The following is a 22883-nucleotide window of genomic DNA, read 5'->3' as shown; positions in this document are numbered from 1 at the left end:
ATGAATTACCATAAAAAGATGATTTAGCTATTGGATGAAGTTTGAAGATATCGTTTACATTAGATCTCCAACAAAATCTAAATCTGAAAACAGAGGATTTGTCATGAAGGTGAGTTTCAAGGATATTACCATGCGCCATGCATGTGAAAGCACCTCCAGAAACCAATAAGCTAAGAGAAGATTGAATTGTTGACAGGGGAAACTTAGTGTTTAAACTGATAGTCCTTGTAAAGGTTCATAGACGGGTGGAGATTATTAGAAAGTGAAAGAATGTAAAAGGTAATAACAAAGAAGGAGTGTCGATCCTGTAATTATTACTTATTTCTGCACCGAGGCTCATGTTAATTAGTGCTTTTCAAGAGTAAATTATCCCTTTTCCCTTGAGTTCTTCCAGAAAATCACGTTCTCCGTATTTCCTACAAGAGATCAAAATCTGGGAGAGAAAAAAAATCAAATCACATGAATAGAGGAGTATGCTATGAGTGTGTTTGATATTGCGGTAGCTGTTGTGGTTGTGGTTTAAAAAAATTATTTTATAAAAAGTACTTTTAGTTGTGGTTGATTTGAAAAAATAGATGTTTGGTTAAAACTGTAGTTGAAATTGAGGTTGAAGAAAAAATAGTTTAATGTGTTTGGTTAAGAATGTTTTTGAAATTGAGGTTATAAAATAATTTAAAAAAATATAAATTAATATTGATGGTTTTTAATTTAAATATTGTGGATTTAACTATTGCGGTAACATTATGAAATAAATCATACTTTATATATAAAAAAATTTATTGTTCTATTAAACTATCTACAATTCCATTACGTACAAAATTTATCTGACAAGAATTACAGTTTCCATAATTTTTTAGCGTGTAATAAAATTAGATAAAATATTATCATGTATAAAATTCACTCTAAATTAGTTTTTTTAAAAAAAATTAACAAAAAAAAAAACTTAACACACTAAAAAAAATAAAATAAAATAAAATAAATAAATAAATTTTGCAAGAAAAGTGCACTGTTCACTATTTTTAACATGAACAGTGCATCATTTTGCACTGTTCATTGAACAGTGCAATTACGTGAACAGTATAAAAAAAGCATGTAATTCTTGCTTTGCAAATACTGTGTTTCCAACGCAGAAAACAGGTGGGACCCAGTGAATAATAAACTGTTTTTTTTTTTAACCAAACGGCTGCAACTGCGTTTTAAAAAAAATACAGTCGCAGCTGCAGAGCCAAACGGGTTCTAAGTCTACATGATTGCAAACTCCAAAACCGTTTGACAAAATGGACAATTAATTTTGGAATATATATTTGCTATAATCATGATAAAAGTGTTATGGAAATTTAGTAAGATTGCTTGCCATTGCAGACTTCGCCGGCTTTCTAGATGCTTTTTGGCATCTTTTGACGTAAAAACAAATATATATGCATCGTCCCAGACATCCTTTGTTCAATTTGATAGACAATAACATAAAATTATATGATAACACTTTAATCGTTTGATAACTAAACTTTTTAGATTGAGTAGACTGAATGATTTTTTTAGCATGATATCAGCATTTCTGGGCTCAGAACTTAATTGCCATTATATTTCTTCTAATAAACTTGAAGGTTTTTTTTTTTAACCAAGGATATTTCAAGTAAAATTGAAGGTAACCATGAGGACGAGCGTTGCTCTCTCTCTCTCTAAAACTACCCTAACGAAAGGAGCTGTTGTCATGTTCTTGATTGAAGGTGAAAAACCATTTCTGGTACACTTGTGACTTTTTCAAAAAGTGAAAAGTGACCTCGCATCTTACAACACCCTGTTAGTTTTATTGTGCTTTGTAGAGTCTTTACATTGCCACGACAATCATCCTGTAAAGACGTTTGATAAAAATATCAATAAAAAAGAGTTAAGGACTATGATATAATCGAACTCGATGCACAGGGACAACAGATAAATTTACTCTTACGAAAATTATCCAAAGGCCTAGCCCAATAAACTTCATGTGAAGATTTAGAGAATTTTCAGTAAAATTTAAATTAAAATATGAATGCCAAGAAATCAAATGTTATGACTGGAATAATTATGGAAGGTTAAATTATGTTAAGATCCAGGAGGGAGGGGATAGTTGTTTGTTGCAGAAAAAAATAAAAATGAAAAAGAGGAAAAGAAGATGAAATATCAAGTTATAAATTAAATATTACCGATAAACTAACACATGTAAAAATTTTAATTCTAGTTTGAATGGGATGACATGTAGTTGATATACTATTCTTAATAGATTTTAAATCCTATGATCTTAGCCTGCACCTTGATCTTCATCTTCAATTACCAAGCATGATGGATCCCCTGACATCATAAAAATGCATGTAACTGGTCAATTAATATACCAGCTGTGACTATAAGGTGAGAAACCATGTTTTAATTCCCTAAATCAATACCAAATCTGGTCCAAATTCATGCCAACACACAACCCTCAAATCCTAGAAATTAGCTCTTTAACTCCTATATTTTTAGCTTTTCATTCTAGATCACCCCCCCAGTCCATGAATGATTGCCTATAAATACCCTTCCATCCATGCCAACACGGAAAGGAAAAGATACAGAGTGAGACATGCGGAGACAAAGAGAGACAAGGAGAAAATTCTAAGGGAAACATGGAGAGTAGGGGTGAGTAAAAAAATCAAAAAACTGATTAAACTGGAAAATAAATAACTGAAAAACCTAATAGTAAAAAAAACCCGATTAAAATTTAAAAAAACCGATTGGTTCAGTTCGGTTTTGGTTTTATAAGCCTGAAAAAAAAATTTCAGTTTGGTTACTTTTTTTTGATAAAAACCAAACTGAACCGAAAATGATCACCTCTAATAAAAAGGAAGGTGAGAAAAAAAAACATTCGATCAATAAAATTGAAAGAAATTTTAGTAGGACCGTGGAGAAGTAAGAAGAAAAATATTTTTCTTGAAAATGGCTAGTTGTGAAAAATATCAAGAGATTATTACAATCCAAGTTCCAAGTATGTTTTAATTCTATAATGATTATGTTATGATAATATTGCATATTGGTGTACTTTTGGTTACAATAAGAATATTGTGAAGTTTTTAATGCACATTCATGACCCCTCCTTATTGTGAACATAGTAATCAATGTTTTTCTATCATATGAATTGTTAGAATTCAATATAATGAATAAAGTCAAAATTGAAAAACTAGAAGATGCAAAGTCTTGCTTGAAATTGGATGTTTAATATTATTTATCTCAATTTAATTTGCAATTTTATGTGTCAATACTTTGAAATCTTTGGTCATGTTAAATTCTGGTTTGCTATCCATGATTTTATTTAATTTCACTTAAATCATAGGTAGAACATGTTTTATGTTGGTTATAAAATTTGTAGTACCTATTTATGTATGTTCAGGTGTAACAACCCCAAACTTATAATACCAAACCCCAAACCTATAATCCCTAATCCAAATCTTAAACTTATAATTCAAACCCTCAAACTCTCAATCCCTAATCATAAAAATCTTAATTCTAAAATCTAAACCTCCTAAACACTTATCCTAAATACAAACTCCTAATCCCTAAACATTAACCCTAAATTCAACCCCCAAAACATAAATAATCTCTAAAACACAAAGAACAAAAATGGGTGGGATATTGTTAGGTTTAAAAAATACAAAAAATGAAATTAAAATTTCTTTACATTATCATAATATTTTATTTTTTCTTGTTTATTATAACATTAATTGAACTTGACAACAAAGCAACATAACAATGTGTTACCTTCGTTCATTGCATTTGTTAACCTATAAATGCCTATTTTATAATTATAAACAACTATCAATGATTGCATGTTTATTAGTAAATTTATAATTTTAAATTCTACCTATTATCCAAAATAAATTTGAATGTTCGTAATATGATAGACAATATTAGAATCTCAACCTTACAAGTCCAAAACAATTATACAAATATAATAAAATACCAAAAATATAGAAAATAAAAACTCACAACTAAAAACCTTTCATAAAGATTGATGTCATTCACATTGATAATTAGTTTACAAAACTTGAACTTTTAATTATTGGATAAAATGCCTATAATACTATTCTAAAAACAATAGTTTCACTATTAAAATGCCCATTGTGATCCTATTCAATAATTATGTCAAGATTTGATTCTTGAATTACCAATAATATTCTAGTTAATATTTCAAATGATTCCTCATGTGTGTTAAAAAATTGCTCGAGCACTTTCTGTTTTACAACTCATGTTTTATTGTATGGAATTTTAAATCTATATTACAATTTTATTTTTTATTGTATGCTGTTCACTGTATAAGAAATGTTAGCACTAATAAGAGTTAAAACCACTCATGTATAAGAAATGTCAGGTTACTTCATCTTGAATGTGCGAAATGTATCAAACACCATCACTTTAGAACTTTGAAGAGTTTTTTTTTAAAAAAAAACACAATTCTTATAATAAGTTAAAAATAATAAATGATAAAACAAAGAACCTAACATGTTGAAATAATGTTTTAAGTTGCAGTTCATTTCATTGTTATTTTTCAGCTTTGAATTATTCTTTCTGTTTGTTATGCATATTCCTGTTTAATAGGACCACTCAGCTTAGCTTGATCTGGTCTTATCTGTTTCCTTTTCTTTAGGAATTGTTGAGCTAGACTTCTGCAATTCTGTTATTCCTTGTAAGGCTATTTATAGCCAATTCCAGTTGATGAATGATATAAGTTTTTCTTTCGACTTATCTTCTCTGAAATCAACATTTGGTATCAGAGCTTGCAATTAAAATTGTGAGAAGCAGCAGCTATCTACACAAGAGTTAGAGAGAAACACGAGAGACAGAGAGGAAAATGTCAATGGAGGGGAATTTTGTGCAGCCTTCAATCCCAAAGTTTGATGGTCATTATGATCACTGGTCCATGCTGATGGAAAACTTTCTTCGTTCAAAAGAGTACTGGACGTTGATAGAGAATGGAATACCTGCAGTAGCAGAAGGAGTCATGACAGAAGCTCAAAAGAAAACCATTGATGATCTGCAACTAAAAGATCTGAAAACAAAGAACTACCTTTTTCAAGCCATTGATCGGTCTCTCTTGGAAACTATTCTCAAGAGAGACACGGCCAAGGATATCTGGGATTCTTTAAGGCAAAAGTATCAAGGCACGACAAGGGTTAAACGTGCTCAGTTGCAAGCACTGCGCAAAGAATGGGAGACACTACAGATGAAGACTGGTGAATCTGTAAACGAGTACTTTGCTCGTACTCTTACAATAGCCAACAAGAAAAGAATTCACGGGGAGAAGATGGATGATGTTGCTGTCATTGAGAAGATTCTGCGCTCTATGACTACAAAATTTGATTATGTAGTCTGTGCAATTGAGGAGTCCAATGATGTGGAAACAATGTCCATTGATGGACTGCAGAGCAGTCTCTTAGTTCATGAACAACGTATGAACTATCATACGATTAATGAAGAACAAGCCTTGAAGGTGACTTATGGTGACACTACAGGTGGAAGAGGAAGGGGCCGAGGAGTTTTTCGAGGAAGAGGAAGAGGGCGCAACAACAGACAATTTTTTGATAAGTCAAATGTGGAGTGCTATTACTGCCATGAATTTGGACATTTCCAGTTTGATTGTCCAAAGAGGGAGCTCAGGGCAAATTTTGCAGATGCCAGTGAAGAAATGTTGCTGATGGCATATACAGATGACATAAAAATCAGTTCACATGAGGACTGGTTTTTGGACTCGGGATGCAGTAACCACATGTGTGGAACGAAGGAGCTTTTCTGTGTTCTTGATGAACATTTCAGAGAGACAGTGAAGCTTGGAAATGGCTCAAGCTTAACAGTCATGGGGAAAGGGAATGTAAGGGTTCGGTTCAATGACAAGACTCAAGTTATCACTGGTGTTTTCTTTGTGCCTGGTCTAAAGAGCAATTTGCTGAGTATTGGTCAGCTCCAAGAGAAGGGTCTTGCAATTCTAATTCAAAATGGAAAATGTAAGATTTATCACCCTACTCAAGGATTGATCATTGAGACCACAATGTCATCAAATAGAATGTTCATTCTACTTGCTCAATGTCAAACAAATGAGCAAACTTGCTGCAATACAATGACTGAAGAATCAGCTAGGGTGTGGCATCGCAGATATGGTCATCTGCATTACAATGGATTGAAAACCCTTCAAAAGAAAAATATGGTGCATGGATTGCCTCAAATCCAAGAGCCTGCAAAGCTGTGTGAAGAGTGTATGCTAGGGAAGCAGCCAAGGGATCCCTTTCCAAATCACAGCACTTGGAGAGCAATAAAAGTGCTTCAACTGGTGCATGCAGATATCTGCGGACCAATCAGCCCTATCTCAACCAGCAACAAAAGGTATTTCCTCAGTTTTATTGATGACTTCAGTAGGAAAATATGGGTCCATTTCTTAACTGAGAAATCAGAAGCATTCAATGTCTTTAGAAGTTTTAAGAATTCTGTTGAGAAGGAATCAATGACCTATTTGGGTGGATTAAGGACCGATCGTGGTGGTGAGTTCAACTCCAATGAATTCAAAAATTTCTGTGTTGAACATGGAATACGAAGGCAATTAACAGCAGCATTCACACCACAACAAAATGGTGTGGCCGAAAGAAAGAATCGAACCATTATGAATATGGTTCGAAGCATGCTAACCGAGAAAAAACTTCCAAAAATTTTCTGGCCTGAAGGTGTTAATTGGTCAGTTCATGTACTGAATCGTAGTCCCACGTTTGCTGTGAAAAATATCACCCCAGAAGAAGCATGGAGTACAATCAAGCCTTCAGTCTCATATTTCAGGATTTTTGGATGTATTGCATATGTCCATATTCCTGACAGTAAGAGAACAAAGCTTGACAATAAAAGCTTAAAGTGTGTTTTACTTGGTGTTAGTGAAGAATCAAAGGCCTACCGATTGTTTGATCCAATCTCCAAAAAGATTATCATTAGCCGAGATGTGAAGTTTGAAGAAGAAGGAACCTGGGATTGGAATCAAACTCATGCAAATACCACCTTGACTGATCTCGACTGGGGTGACAACAATCCAGATAACATGGGTGCAGCAACAAGGAGAAGCAGTGAAGATGATGAAACTGATAATGCAACCGATAGCATAGGCCCAACAGAAATTAGTGACAATGTAGATGGATCAGGTGCAGCTGTAACATTCAATGAAGCTGTCACAGCCATATCAGTTCCTGACAGGGAAACCACGTCTGCAGTCACAGGTGACAGACATTCAATAGAGGGCAGACTAAGAAGATCACCAGGCTGGATGCAGGACTATGAATGTGGGGATGGCTTGTCTGAAGAAGAAGATGATTATGCTTTTTTGGCTTTCTATGCAGGCAGTCCCATAAGTGATCCTTTGAGCTACAATGAAGCAATGAAAAGTGAAAAGTGGCAGAAAGCCATGGAAGCAGAAATTGAGGCAATTGAGAAGAACAACACTTGGCAGCTCACTATGCTACCAAAACAAGGAAAATTGGTGGGAGTGAAATGGATCTTTAAGACAAAACTTAAAGAAAATGGTGAGGTTGACAAGCACAAAGCTCGCCTCGTAGCAAAGGGATACACGCAACAACATGGCATAGATTATGAAGAAGTCTTTGCACCGGTAGCTCGTCTAGACACAATTCGGTTGATCATATCACTTGCAGCTCAGAAAGAGTGGGTTATCTATCAGCTGGATGTCAAGTCAGCCTTTCTACATGGTGAGTTAAATGAAGAAGTCTATATTGAGCAACCTCCTGGCTTTGTGACAAAGGGAAAAGAACAGATGGTATACAAGCTAAAGAAAGCATTGTATGGACTTAAGCAGGCACCTCGTGCATGGTACAGTCGAATTGAATCGTATTTCACAGCTCAAGGTTTCAAGAAATGTCCCTATGAACATACATTGTTCATCAAAACAGGAGGTGAAGGTAAACTTCTAGTTGTGTGCCTTTATGTTGATGATTTATTATACACTGGAAATGATGACAGTATGTTTGCTGAATTTAAACAATCCATGATGAGTGAGTTTGAAATGACTGATTTGGGAAGGATGCACTATTTTTTGGGAATTGAGGTTCAGAAAAATTCGACTGGTATCTTTATTGGGCAGAAGAAATACGCACAGCAGGTATTGGAGAAGTTTAAGATGAATGAATGCAACTCTGTTACTAATCCTATTGTCCCAGGAACAAAGCTGTGCAAGGATCATGGTGGAACTAAAATAGACAGTACACTATACAAACAAATCGTGGGTAGCTTGATGTATTTAACTCACACACGCCCCGATATTATGTTTGTAGTATGTCTACTCAGCAGATATATGGAATGTCCCACTGAACTACACTTAATGGCTGCTAAGAGGGTATTTAGATACTTAAAGGGAACCATCAATTTTGGGGTGCTCTACAGGAAAGGAGGATCTGAAAGTCTTAGTGCATACTCAGATAGTGACTACGCTGGTGATGTTGAAGATCGCAAAAGTACCTCAGGCTATGTATTTATGCTCAGTTCAGGAGCAATTTCATGGTCATCGAAAAAACAACCCATAGTGACACTTTCCACTACTGAAGCTGAGTTTATCTCAGCAACATCATGTGCGTGCCAGGCCATATGGCTGCGAAGAATTCTGCAACAATTGGGACAAAATCAAAAGGAATCTACAACAATCCACTGTGACAATAGCTCTGCCATTAAGCTCTGCAAAAATCCAGTACTATACGGACGCAGCAAACATATTGATGTTCGTTTTCATTTCATTCGAGAGCTCACCAACATGGGGGTCGTGGAAGTAATACACTGCAACACTCAGAATCAGATTGCAGACATAATGACAAAACCATTGAAGAATGATGCTTTTGTGAAGCTGCGTGGTTTAATGGGAATCTGCTCTATGCCCAGTATAAACTGATGCAACTGGCATGCAGTTTAAAGGAGGATGTTGAAATAATGTTTTAAGTTGCAGTTCATTTCATTGTTATTTTTCAGCTTTGAATTATTCTTTCTGTTTGTTATGCATATTCCTGTTTAATAGGACCACTCAGCTTAGCTTGATCTGGTCTTATCTGTTTCCTTTTCTTTAGGAATTGTTGAGCTAGACTTCTGCAATTCTGTTATTCCTTGTAAGGCTATTTATAGCCAATTCCAGTTGATGAATGATATAAGTTTTTCTTTCGACTTATCTTCTCTGAAATCAACATAACATGCAATTAATAAAACATGATGGTGTACAATATCGATCAACCATAGATCTTTAGTTACTAAACCTAATCCTCCACTAGTTATTATTATTATTATTTTAAAAAAATTGCATGTGAGGATTTTGTTTTAATGTATTTTATTATTTTTAAACTATTAAAACGATTAAAAAAACTCTTCACAATTTCAATCGGGTCCCACATATATTTTACATATTTAGGAATTTTTTTTAAAAAAACAAATTAGTAACATGGAAAGTGAAAAGAAAATAAATAATAGTTTGGTCCTTGTTGTTTTTAAATTGTTTTGATTGAAACCTCATTCTTTTTTCTATTGATTGAATTTTTCTATTGGGATCTCATATATAACTAGTGTTGTGCATTTAGGAGGGTAACATGCCACATCAACTTATAAACTACGACGTTTTAACAAAGAGACGGTACCCGAACAAGATGAAGAAAAGTAAATAGACTCAATGATTACAAAAGATGCAAGGCTTCAATAAAAATACTCAGAAATATAAGGATTAAATAAAAGATAAAACTATATTTAAAAAAAAAAAAGAGCAAGAAGCGAGACAATACTTTTCAAATGTGAACTTAGTAAGTTATTAGAGAGTTCTTAACTTTGAGTCCTTGAAAAAATTAGAAAAATTACGTACTTTGTACGTTTATCATCCTAGATTAAACTTGAGAATTACTCCTTGCACTCTCCATTAATTAAGTTTATACCTCTGTATGCTTGATATATTTAAAATCAATTTCTTTTGTTACTTTTTTCAAAGTTCTCTCCATATTGTGCATATAAAATTAATAAATTGACTTAAATTTCCTCAATGCCAAAAATATTCAATCTTATTGATTATTTTAAATTTTTTTTATGATATAATTAATTTTAAGACTTGAAAATAAATCCAATAAATTTAAAATCTTAATATCATTATTTTTATTTTCCATCCTAAAATTCTTATTTTAATTAAAAATAATAGTAGCCTAAATACCCTTTCTTCTTTCTCTCAAAAAAACACCAGTAGCCTTAAAATTAATATCTCTTCTGTTCTTTTATTATTAAAACCAGACTTTCTATATAGAAAATTAAAATTATGATATTAAATTTTTTTTTCTAAAATTTAAGATTAATTCCATAGAAAAAACTTAAAATTGATTAGTTAGGTTAAAGGTTATTAGTGTTGATTGTATTTAAGTCATTTTATTAGTTTTATATACAAAATATGGATGGAATTTTAAAAACAAAATAGAGAATGACTTTATTTTAAATATGTCGAAGGGAAAGAAAATCAAAACCGAAATTCATCGTATCGAAACTAATTCACAACCATAAGTTTTTGCTTTTCATTTCAGTTGTTTTAGAGTTATGAATTTTTTTAAGAGTTTTATAACTTGCTTTAATTAGTTTATTATCAGGGTTTTTATGTCAGAGAAACATCTTGATGTTAGGTTGACACTTGATTTGCAAACAATATGTCAAAAAAAAATAACACGAGTCAACCTAGGTTAACCCACCTAACTCGTGACCTGAGTGATAATATCAAGGTAATCTCATAAAAAATAAATTAAAAAAATTATGAAGTTTAATTTCAAATCAACCAAATATTGAATGGTTAAAATTGAAGAATAAATCAATAATATATATATATATATATATATATATAAACTCAATTTAATTAGCAAAACTCACAATCCTGTAATAAGAAAATCTAATATTAAAAAATTAAAAAAATTAAAAACTAAATTTAAAAAAAAAACATTTTTCACTCGAATATTATTTTTTTAGAAAGGAAAACGTGAATTCTCCTCCTATATTAGTTGTGGTTAACGGAGTATATACCAAAGAATTCTTAATTATACCAACTGTGTAAGTTGAGAGGTTGTTCTAGGTGGTAATTAAATGAGCTTGCTTCCCGACTTGATAATGAGAACATGTTTTTTACATTAACTAGGATTTCAAATATTATTTCATAAATCCTTGGTCATGTATTCAATGATCACATGGAAGGTTGATTTAATTTTAAAAGATAAATGATTTGATTAAAAAGTAATTCATGTGCTCAATGAATTGTAACTCAGTTACCATTAATATCTCTCCTGCTTTAAAAAATGTAGAATTTAAACCTCTTTTATATTCAAACCCAAGTAAAGTTGCCGTTTGGTCATGACAATATTATCGTGTGTTTTTCCATCAATATACAGAGCTCGTGTCCACTCCTGTCATACTATAGCATCTCCTTCTGTCTTGAACGCGGCACGATAACACGTTGCCGACCCCATCATTTCTTTCTTGTTGCGGTGGTTGCACAAGCGAAACGAAAGGGGAGAGGGAGACCCACCCATCATCTTTTTCTCGTTGTGGTGGTTGCACAAGTAGAAAGAGAGACAGAGAGAAGAGAGAGATTGTTCAAGAGAGGTGCTTTTCTATGGAGATTTTAAGGTCGAGTGTCATAGTTGCGATGGGGGCGTGCCCCCTGTAGTCTAGTTGTCAACAACAACGTCCATGTGGGACCTAAATCTGATACCCTACTCATGGACCCACTTTGAATTTCCAAAAAAAAATCCCGGCCCCTTTCCCGATCGAGGTAGGTGGGTCGCTCTTCTCGGACGCACAGTAGACTGAACCCCACTTGAAGACCATTGCCATAGTCACCATGAAAACAGACATTAATTTTCTCGTGTATCTTTGGCCGTTTATGTCCTGCCGCACATATATAAAGTCCTCCATAGGTACCCATTTTGGTACACCACCATTATTTCAGTTACTCCACCACTATCTCTTTTCCTAAATATAGTTTTCCCTAATCCTCTCTCGCTCGCGAATGACAGAAAACATGAGTATATCTGTTAATGGTCAATCCCAGGTCCCTCCTGGATTTCGATTTCACCCCACAGAAGAAGAGCTTTTGCATTACTACTTGAGGAAGAAGGTCTCGTATGAGAAGATTGACTTAGACGTGATCCGGGATGTTGATCTTAATAAGCTTGAACCGTGGGATATACAAGGTGCTTCATTATCTAGTACTGTGCTTCTATAATATTCCTTATGATTTCTTTCTAAATCGTGAAAGAAATCTTATAAGTTTATCCTCTTCAAGTTCCATGTATATATTCTTACATCCTCTTCAAATTAATGATATTTGATGTGTTCCGAAGTGATGTTAATGTGGATTCGATCGGTTTCTTGCAGAGAGATGCAAAATAGGAACCACCCCACAAAATGATTGGTACTTCTTTAGCCACAAGGACAAGAAATATCCAACTGGTACGCGCACCAATCGGGCAACTGCTGCTGGGTTTTGGAAGGCTACTGGCCGTGACAAGGTGATATACAGCACTGGCAAGCGGATTGGAATGAGAAAGACTCTTGTCTTCTACAAAGGCCGAGCCCCACATGGACAAAAATCCGATTGGATTATGCATGAATATAGGCTGGACGATAGCACCAGTGATACCAATGTAAGCAGGTTTAACCTTGATATCTAGTAATACTGGTTTTGTAGTCAAGTTGTTATTAGGGAGTCATTGATCATGTTTGTATTATATTTGTGATCATAATTTTTTTTATGTCTAGGTCTCCAATGTTATGGAAGAGGAGGCGGCACAGGAAGAGGGATGGGTGGTTTGCCGTATCTTCAAGAAGAAAAACCTCAACAAAACCCTGGACAAACCTTTTAGTTCATCACCCATCAGTGCAGATACAAGGAACCAGATGTTAAGTTCTTGCGATGAAGGCACTATAGATCAGACATTTCATTATATGGGAAGGACTTGCAAAGAAGAAAATGTAGCAGACAATAGTGCTACTGCTAGATATCTCAGGCCTGTTGACACAGCAATCAACTATGTCCACCATGATGGATTCATGAAGCTTCCAAGCCTAGAGAGTCCAAACTCTATCAGTAGCCAAAATTGCTACCAACCCATGATCACAGACAATGAAGGTTCAATAACTAACCAGATGAGTTACCCCTTGGACCCTGGCCTTGACAACTGGGCAACCCTTGATCGTCTATTTGCTTATCAGCTTAATGGCCAGACTGAAACCTCTAGGCAATTACCCTGCATTGACCCAACCATTACTTATTGCACCCCTAGTACTGATCTTCATCATGATCTCCGATTGCCAACCTTACGATCATCATTTCCGTTACCATCAAACAGATCTTATCATGGAACTCAAGATTATAACAACGAGATAGACCTCTGGAATTTTACCACTAGATCTTCCCCCGACACACTATGCCAGTTGTCAAACACAGGTGCATAACAGAATTACCCTACAAATAATCATTCTATAGTCCTTAAAGTCAGAATAGTTTTATGATGACAGCAGTTTTATATGTGTGGTAATAATGCAAGTAATGTATAGCATGTAGTAATATTAATAAATAAATAAAAGTGAAGGGTTCTTAGATGCGATGACACTGTCAACCATTATCTTTACTTAATCAAGATGTCTACCATTTTTTAATTTGTTTTTCTAGAAACCTAGCTAGCCAACTGTGACTGTGGTATGATAATACCTTTCTAACTGCATTAATAATTCTACCTTTTTATTCTTCTCTAACATGATCAAGATTTTATCCCAAAAAGAAAAAACAAATGATCAAGATGGTCATGCGGGTAATTATTTTTGAGTTGAGTCACATGGTTTGTCGGTTTGTTTGAGGTGCAGCTTAAGGGCTTATTCGGTCCATGTAATATCATGAAAAAAAGGTGGTAGGACCTAGCCGTTTCGCTAACTAAGGGCTACCCCGATTGATTTTGGAGAGATTCTTTCTAATCGCTGCTTTTAAAGGCAATCTCAAAACGTGGTTTTTTTATCTGTATCTCGTGATCAGGAGAGAAAAGTGGAAGTACTAGTTTTTTTTTCCCCTTCAGTATGACACAGATAGTAAAGATCAATGAGAGATAGGTTTGTATGAATAGTAACAGATGTTAACCATATAGCACCATCTTTTGTATTTGGACATCTTTGGGGTTGTGTACAATGATAATATTAATTAAAAAAAATGCACTACACATTATAATTAAGGTATATAAATATACAAGATAATTCCTTTAAAATATTCTTTTTTTAAAATATGTCCTCTCAAACTGAAGGTGAAGGCTCTGCCTGAAGCTTGGATTGAATGTGAGCTAATGAAGCATGAGGTAGAGGTTTAGTAAGAACATCATCTAGTTGGTCATTGGAAGAGATGAAATGAACCTGAATTTTCAGCTTGACAGCTCTATTGTTAATAAAATAATAATCAACATTAACATATTTATTTAATACGAGCATGAAAAACTGAGTTGACAGATAAAAAAATAAACCCTAAATTATCACATCACAATATAGTCAGAGACAAAGAGAGAAGTTGAAGTTCTAATAGTTAAGAGCAAAATCCATATAATTTTTTATATATATAAAAGTTGAATTGTTCAAAAAATACCCCAATGAGAACAAGTGAAATACACTAGGCACGTGATTCTAAGGTATGCCACCAACCACTGAAGCTCACATCCTTTTTTCTAGCAAAGCAGTAGCTACATACGTTTTCCTTTTAGAATTCGACAATAACCACCTTCACATGTACAATCCCGCATTTCTTTATTACCTTCCTCCTTTCCTGGATCAAAGTAATTTCTAGCCTTATTATTTCTTCAGGCACTATTTCCCTTTCATTAATTTATTTCCTGGATCAAAGTAATTTTATTGGTAATTTTGTTGGTATTATATGTAATTATTTTAAAAATTAAAAAGAACAATACAATTAAAAAAAGATTAAATTTGTATTATTAATTTAAAAAATATTTTTAAATACAATGTATTTATGTAGTGGACAGAAACTAAACGTTAAAGGTTTAATAATGTTATGCCCTTCCTTTTCTGTAACAAAAAAAAAATTAAAGGTTTAATAAACGATGTCATTTCCATGCACTTTCTGTGCATAAACAGTAAAAAACCTCTTTAATTTTAGTTTTTTACAACTATATACACTACTTGATATATATCCCATGTCAGCAGCAATGCAGCTGTTGCTGACAATTAACCAGGTGTGAATTCGGATACTGAGAGTTGACGATAATGGTTCCCTGATATCATATTAAAATAGAACAAGAATGGTACCCAGGGAAGACAGACTGGAGAAAAACTCCTTCGTGTCATGTAACACGATGATAAGCCGGTTCTTGTTCAACGGAGTAATTGAGTATCTTCTTCGTGACGAGTATAAAATGATAAGTTAAAGGTGGGCCCATTTTGACATACAAATTCGTGAAATCTGCACTATTGAGTATTGATTTACACCATCAATCTCTTTTAGCCCAATCTCCTTTTCTTTTAATTCTCTCTATATTAATGAAATCTCAACCCTTTCACTAAAATAATAATAATAATTAATTAATTTTTTTTTCTAAAAATAATACCTTAACTATTCAGATTCTAAGTTTATTCTTTAAAAATTATTAATTTAAATATTATAAATCTTAAAATCATTAAAAATTTATCTAATAGTTAACTTTATGGTTTGAAAGATTAATTAAAATAAGTTTAAGCCGGCCTGAATACCCACAATTATATATAAAAAAGTATTAACAATTAATTAGTCGTCGGACACCAAGCCCACTCCTAGCTTTAAGAGGGGAAAAAAAAATTCTATAACAAATACGTGTTGTAAAATCTCGTTTCTGCCATGAGGAGATGCCTGCCGATGCTCCGACGACGAGAAGAGAGATAGAGAAGCGCAACAAAATCAACATATACTCCGAGTAGCAGCGGCTTGATGTTCGTGCGGAGAGATGATCAGATGGGTATCTATCTTCCCTGCTAACTTTAGCGAGAAGAGCTCTCACCAAAAACAAGAAGCCAACACATCTAGTTGCGTAAGACATGATCTCATTGCTGAAGGTTACTTATAATCATACACTTGCGCCCGATTTTCTTTCGTCTTTTTATTCTTTACAGAAGTCAACCCCGGATTATAATTGATAAGCTTGTTTTCGGATCTGTCTACTCGAGAGGAAGAAAAAAAAGAAAAAAAAAGAGGAACCTAAGCAATAACCTTTTTACATGCGATCATGCATCAATCTATTTCCACGCCATGGGAAACATGACCTCTCATATAAAGAATGTGAAACCATATTCCGATTAGGATATGCCGACAAATGCAAGTCAGAATTGCATCAGGTGACTGTGGTCTCTAGGCAAAATATTGGTCGTTAGCTACGACTTAGTGGAGCTTCCATTTCTATGATTCGTCGTTACTTTCCCCAAGTTACAGAATATATATATACTACTGCATATATCGGGCCAAAGAGACTGTACAGTTTACAGGGAGAGCTCAACATTAGTGACTGATTAATCAAGTTAGGTGGGTGGGGTCGGACCGTGTGGGCAAGGGGTTACATCTTGATCGAAATTGGGGTATATACAATAATTCTAATTTGTAGATGAATTGAAAGTGAAGCTCATCTCATCTCTTTCTTGAAAACCAAGGCCAGAGAATCAAATCTGGAAGGGTATTTGATGCGATTCAATGGTAGGGAAGACCAATCCCTTTCTTTAATAAAATATTTTAGGGGTCTATGATAGGACATTTATGCTCTTTTCGCTAGCCTCCACCCATCAAGAGAATAAAAGCCTTTTCAAAAATCTATCATGTAGTGTTTCATTGCAGCTTTGAAATAATAAATAACACACTCGAAACATTAACAACAAAAACATGTCTCCTGATATTCATTTCAAAACTATTCAAGAAATGAATTTATTTTATATTTATATTTTTATATTCTTAACTGAACTCGTTTATATCTTTTCTATATATATTATTTTCCTGTGATATTAAATCAAACACAACCTTAATTATTTGCTAGAGAGATTCTTTTGGAGATTTATTAGCTCATGATTGATATATCACTCATTTTTCATATAATATATTCTCTCGTTTCTTATCAAAAAAATAGCATGTATCACTCATAAATCTGCTCCTAATTTATTGAGAAAACAATGATAAAATTACAAGTATATATATTTCAAATTAATCCATGATATTTATTTAAAAAATATATAAGTTAAAATTAAATTCAAATTAATCAGGACGCATCCAGTAACAAACTGTATTGAATGACTCATAAACTTTAGAAGTGCTCCTTTTAATTCAAGCTCCAAGGTTGAAGTGGTTTTTTATAATAACATGAACCTAAAAATCACAAGTGAAGTGGTTCCCTTCTTTTCTTCTGCTTTTTCTTTTTATTCCTAAGATTTTTAACATCTTGGTCCCTTAATTTTTTTTTATTTGGTTCTTTGATATTATTTTGATTTGCAATTGGTCTCGGTGATTTTTTTTCATGCATGTGTATAGGGATCTCAAGTTGTCAAAGAAATGTTTCATCACTCGGTTAATGCTCGATTTGGTGAAATAAAAATCAACTTCATTGATTTAAAATAATTAGAGCTTCAAGAACCAAATATGAAGCTTAAAGAAATGTTTGAACCTTTTTTTTCCCAACATCATGAACTGATTTGCAAGGTCATGGGAAAGGTTATGCCTCCTTTTTAATTTTGGTCCTTCAATTTTTTTTTCAATTTAATCCCTTCACATTGGCTTTATTTTAACCTGGTAGTTTATTTTGGTTGCCTTGATATGAAGATCTTGCAATATTAAGGGAATTTTCAATGCTTGATTGATGCTTGGTTTTGCAAAATAAATAAAAATTGGTTGATTTAAAATAATTAGGTGTTAAGCGATCAAAATCAAAACTAAAACAGTTATGGGGACCGAGGTAAATGGATAGAGTAATTTGGGTGGAAATGGGTGGGGGAAGCCCGTCGCGTTCTAACAGTATGTGTGATTTTTCCTTGTGGCCAAACACTGATATTTGTAGTAGTGTTGGAAGCAGCAGGTCACGAGCTTCCTATTGATTCGACGTGTTGGTGGAGACGTGGTGGTGGGCTCTAACGGTCTTTTTTTTTTCTTCTCCTTTCTTTTTTTTCCTCTCTTTTTCTTGAGATTCGTGTTGGCTTGTCAAAATTGAAAGGTCTCACGATATTTTGTTGGTGTATCAAGTTTGAACCTCATTTTTTTATTGCTATTTGTTTTATTTTGAATTCTTTTTTTGATTGATTTTTTTTTCAATCTTATCCCCCAGCATTTGGTTTCATTTAATTTTTATATCAAGTTTGGTTTTTATTTTTTTTATTTCTATTTGTTTATTTTTATCGTTTTCTTAATTGAGTTTGTTTTTAATTTCATCTCTTAGCATTTGATTTTATTTTTTTATATCAAATCTGGTCATCATTCATTTGATTGCTATTTGTTTTGTTTTAGATCATTTTTATTAGGTTTTTTTATTTTTTTATCCCTCAACATTTTATTGATTAGAAATATGGCTTCATGATTTTTTCAAGTTTGTCTTTTATAGGGTTAGTCTTAGCCTAATAACCTGAGTTATACTAATTTTGAAGATTAGTTTGGGTTGACTTTGGTTTTTTTTTTTTAGGTTCTTTTATAAAATTAATTTTATTTTCAATTTTATTCTTCAATATTTAGTTGGTTAGGAATCAAGTTTCATGGTTTTTTTCACTTTTTTTTCTAAGGGGTTATCATAATCTCATGTTTCGGTTTGCAGGTTTAGCAGGTTAACCCGAGTTGACCCGGGTTTTTTTTTAAATTGAATTTTTTTCAGTTTCGCCCTTCAATATTGGGTTGGTTTGAGAATCAAGTTCTGTAGTTTTATTCCATTTGCTTTCTATAGAGTTATCTCGGTCTCACGACTAGGTCGCGAATTTGACAAGCTGAATCGGGTGGTCTTGGGTCAAGTTTTTTGTCCTTTTCTTAATTTTATTTTTTTCAACCTTATCCTTTAATATTTGACTTGCTAGAAGTAGAAATTTACATTTTTTTCATTTTTTTATCGGTATAGTTATCACGTTATCATTTAATTTTTATTTTGTTATCAAATAGGAATAGGGAGACCTATTAAGAATATAGGAGGATCTCTTTTCATGATATTAACAAGCATTTATTTTTGTATTTGATTTTTTTGTTTAGATTGGTTTATTTATTATTGTTGTTTTTTAATCATATTATTTTATTAAACCTAGTCAAGTCAATGAGCTAAATTTTATATTTTATTTGCCTTTTTAAAACGTTAATGTTGTCTAATATTTTTTTATGTAAAAAAAAGGTGGTGTGGACCGCAATACTGTGCTTGTATATTTCTGAATCACTTAATTAATTAAATTTATGCGTTTACTGCCGACTTCAAGCTTCTAATTCTTATAGAAGTCAGGTAAGCGAATGATAATGTTTTTTTTTTCCTCCAGGATAATCATACAAATCCCATTGAAAAATCTAGAAATTGAACTGTTTGGCAGATGGAAATCCTTTCTAATTTCAATCTTTAATTAATGCTTTTACAAAAACAACCTTGAAAACGTTACGCAGCTAACTGCTAATTTCCTAAAGCCTGTGCTGCGATTTCACCAAACTTCAAGATAGTCTTGACATATATTGTAATTGATGATGTGATGTAATTGATAATATTATTAATTATCATTATCAATACAATAAAAAAATTAAAATTAGATCTATGTATTTTTATATTAACCTTTAATTTTTAGTTGGAATCAATATATTTATTATTATTTCTTTATGTTGAATTTGTTTTATCCTGCAGCGGCGTAACGCAAGCAACATGCTAGTATTTAAGCCAAAAAAAAATGAAAAATACTGAGACGTTGCGGATCAATTATATAATTTCTATTTTTATTGTTAGTTTAGGTAGTTTTCCTGGTGGGTTAATGATGGCTGAATTTTTTTATATTTTTTTTAATTCAAATTTTAATATTATCTTTGTTTAGGAAATAACTTAATCTCACTTGATATACAAACTAATTTAAAAATATTTTTATTTAAAAAAAAAAACTAACTTTTCTCACCGTAGAGGGCCTCGAGCTCGCCGATCAACAAGTTGAAAGAAAAGCCAGCATGTAGTGGACCACGATTCAATATTGTAACCTGTATCCATTCTGTCCTTAATTGATATAATAGTGCCACTTCTCTAATTTGGAAGTTGGAAAATCCTCAAAACTACTTGTATTTCTCCTTTGGACATATATATATATATATATCAACAGCAATAGGTTTACACATTGCATTTGCTAATACGTGCAAGCAAGAGACTAATCATTCTGATTTATAAACGTTTAAAATAAATTGCTGGATTTTTTTTTCTCTGTTGTTCTCACTCAAAGTCTGGTGAATGGGTACAAAATCAGCAAGTACGGGGAATCGGGGATACCAACTCATATCCTGGTTTCCAATGACTTATAATCTAAAACGCGTGATTATTTCACTGTGGAGCCGGTACTTTGTATCTTCTTACAATTTACTGTAGATGTCATTGTGTATTTTAAAAAAAATTTATTTTGGTCCTCAAAATTATATTTTGTGTGATTTCATCCTAACTCAAGACCAATTGTTGTTGATTTCTTAGTTAAGAGTGAAATTAAAAGAAGAGAAACCAGAATGAAAATGACACCAAACATGGAAGGAATGCTAGAAGTTTTGGAAAAGATACACTTCAGTGTTCGAACTTTAATAATTATGCAATACCTCAATATTTTTCAATTCAATTTTGGTACAAAAGTTTATTTTTGTTATTTTTTAGTTTTTGGTTGAAAGAAGAGAGGGGGGGGTCACTAGATTCCAGTGTTAGAGAGAGAAAAATATCGTTGACACCGATTTAGACTATCAAAATGGTCGATATTTGTGTCAAATGGTTCCATTTGATGAGCACAATTTGATTTTTGGTTTTAGGTTGATTTCGGTTTTGTGAACGGTTCTTTTGGTTTTATGAGGCCACAGATAGGTTTATCACAGTTGCTAAAGTGTTTTCTAGGTGTTTTTGATAAAAAAAAGTTGAAAAACAAGTTTTTGAATCAAACAACCTTAAACCCTGATTTTTCGGCCACTATCTAGGCAATTGCGGACAACACATCATCTGATTATTTTCCAAAAACAATTGGGGCGTCCACCCCAGGTGCAGCTAAAAAGAAATAAAGGCCCGCACGTGGGCTCTAACCAAATTCGGCTAGGCAGGTTGGTCTCTTTTTTTTATTGATTCTATTGGGTTAGCCCTTTATAACGTTTTTCAATTTCAACACATACTATTTTTTAATATATAAATAATTTATCAAATTACAAATGTTTTCAATTTCATCCCTTGTGCTTTTTTTTAATCTTTTAAATTTGGTGCTCATTCATTTAATTGTTATTTATTTGGTTTGGGATTTTGTTTTTCAATTTCATCATTCTTTGCTATTTTTCTCTCAAATTTTATCCTCATTTTTTTTGTTGGTTTTTTTTTTTTTTGCTTTTGCAAGTTTTTTTGTTAATATTTTTTTAACAATTTCATTCTTTAAAATTAAATTGGTTGACAATTAAGCTTTCTGATTGAACTTTGGTTCATAATTCAACGATTTGCAAGTTTTTAAGATTGAACCAGGTTTAGAAGGTTAGCTATAGTGTCTTCGCTTTTTTTTCTTTCTTTTCTTAAGCTAATATTTTCTTCTTCTTTTTTGAAGTCTTGCTTTTTTATGTTTTACATTTTTTCTTCCATTAGATTAGCATTGGGTTATTTGATAAGCCGAATTATAAGCTCAAGTATAATTCTTTTCATTTTTTTCATATTATTTAAATTATAACTTGATGATCTAGCCATTGCTTATTTAACGAAAATATCTTGAAATTACATTCAGTATAACAAATACATAGATGCATTTATATTTTTGCAAATTGAAAGAAACACCAAAAGAAAAAAAAAACATTCCAGATATCATGTTACTTTGAGTGAAAAAGGTGACCAAATTAATAAAACTAAATCCTTCGCATTCTCTGCTTTGTAAAATATAAACAAAAATTACATGACGAGTTGCATATTGCATTACCTCTCTCTACTAAAGATTTAGTTTTCTATTTTTTTTGTCCTTATACTATTTATAGTAAAATGAAATTCTTATAAAGCCTATGGACACAAAGTTTTTTTTAAAGCCCCCCCCCGATATCTTTTTAACCCTCAATGCCAGTTCATCTGTTTTTTTTGTCGGGGGAAAATTTGTAATCTTATTACTACAATTCAGAGCAAATCAAGACATATATATACAGTGATTTTCTCACATATTTTGGGTTTTGTAATGTAAGTTAAAGAGAAGCTTATCAACAAAAAATAAAAATAAAGAAAAGAAAAGGAGAGAGAGACCAGAGATGGGGGAGAATGAGAAAAGGAGAGCAGGGGAAGCGGAGGTGGGGGGCGGCTGGCAGTAGTTATTAGGATAAGGTGAAAACTTTCTTCTTCTTTTGGTTCCATTTCAATTGAATCGTTTCACTTGTTTTTAGCTTTATTGAAATTGAAATCAAATTGGAACAAATGATTTTTTTTGTTTTTATTTCTTTTCTTAATTTCATTTATTTAATTTTCTCGATTGATTGATTTTTTTAAACAACTCTACCTAGACATGCAGCTAACACTTCGAGCATTTTACAAACCTGGTGCCTTTTAGCGCCTGCCAGCTTCGACAACACTAGTTCAGACATCTTTGCTCCGGTGATCTTCTTCAAGCAGAAATTGAGTCTGAATCTGAAAAAGGGATGGCATAATTAATCTTTACCA

The 22883-nt window shown here is 32.7% G+C and overlaps 1 protein-coding gene across 1 annotated transcript; it reads left to right on the top strand.

The window, feature by feature from the left end:
• Positions 1–11905: 11905 nt before the first annotated feature.
• On the top strand, positions 11906–13644 carry LOC7486803 (NAC domain-containing protein 43). The gene is made up of 3 exons (XM_002320861.4): positions 11906–12230; positions 12415–12683; positions 12799–13644. Exons 1-3 carry the CDS (start codon positions 12047–12049, stop codon positions 13492–13494), a joined length of 1149 nt encoding a protein of 382 aa, XP_002320897.3. The 5' UTR covers positions 11906–12046; the 3' UTR covers positions 13495–13644.
• The last annotated feature ends 9239 nt before the right edge of the window (positions 13645–22883 follow it).

The sequence above is a fragment of the Populus trichocarpa genome, chromosome 14 (assembly GCF_000002775.5).
Source record: "Populus trichocarpa isolate Nisqually-1 chromosome 14, P.trichocarpa_v4.1, whole genome shotgun sequence".
NCBI lineage: Eukaryota > Viridiplantae > Streptophyta > Magnoliopsida > Malpighiales > Salicaceae > Populus > Populus trichocarpa.
Note: the sequence above shows the minus strand (reverse complement) of the source record. Positions and strands in the feature narration are given on the sequence as shown.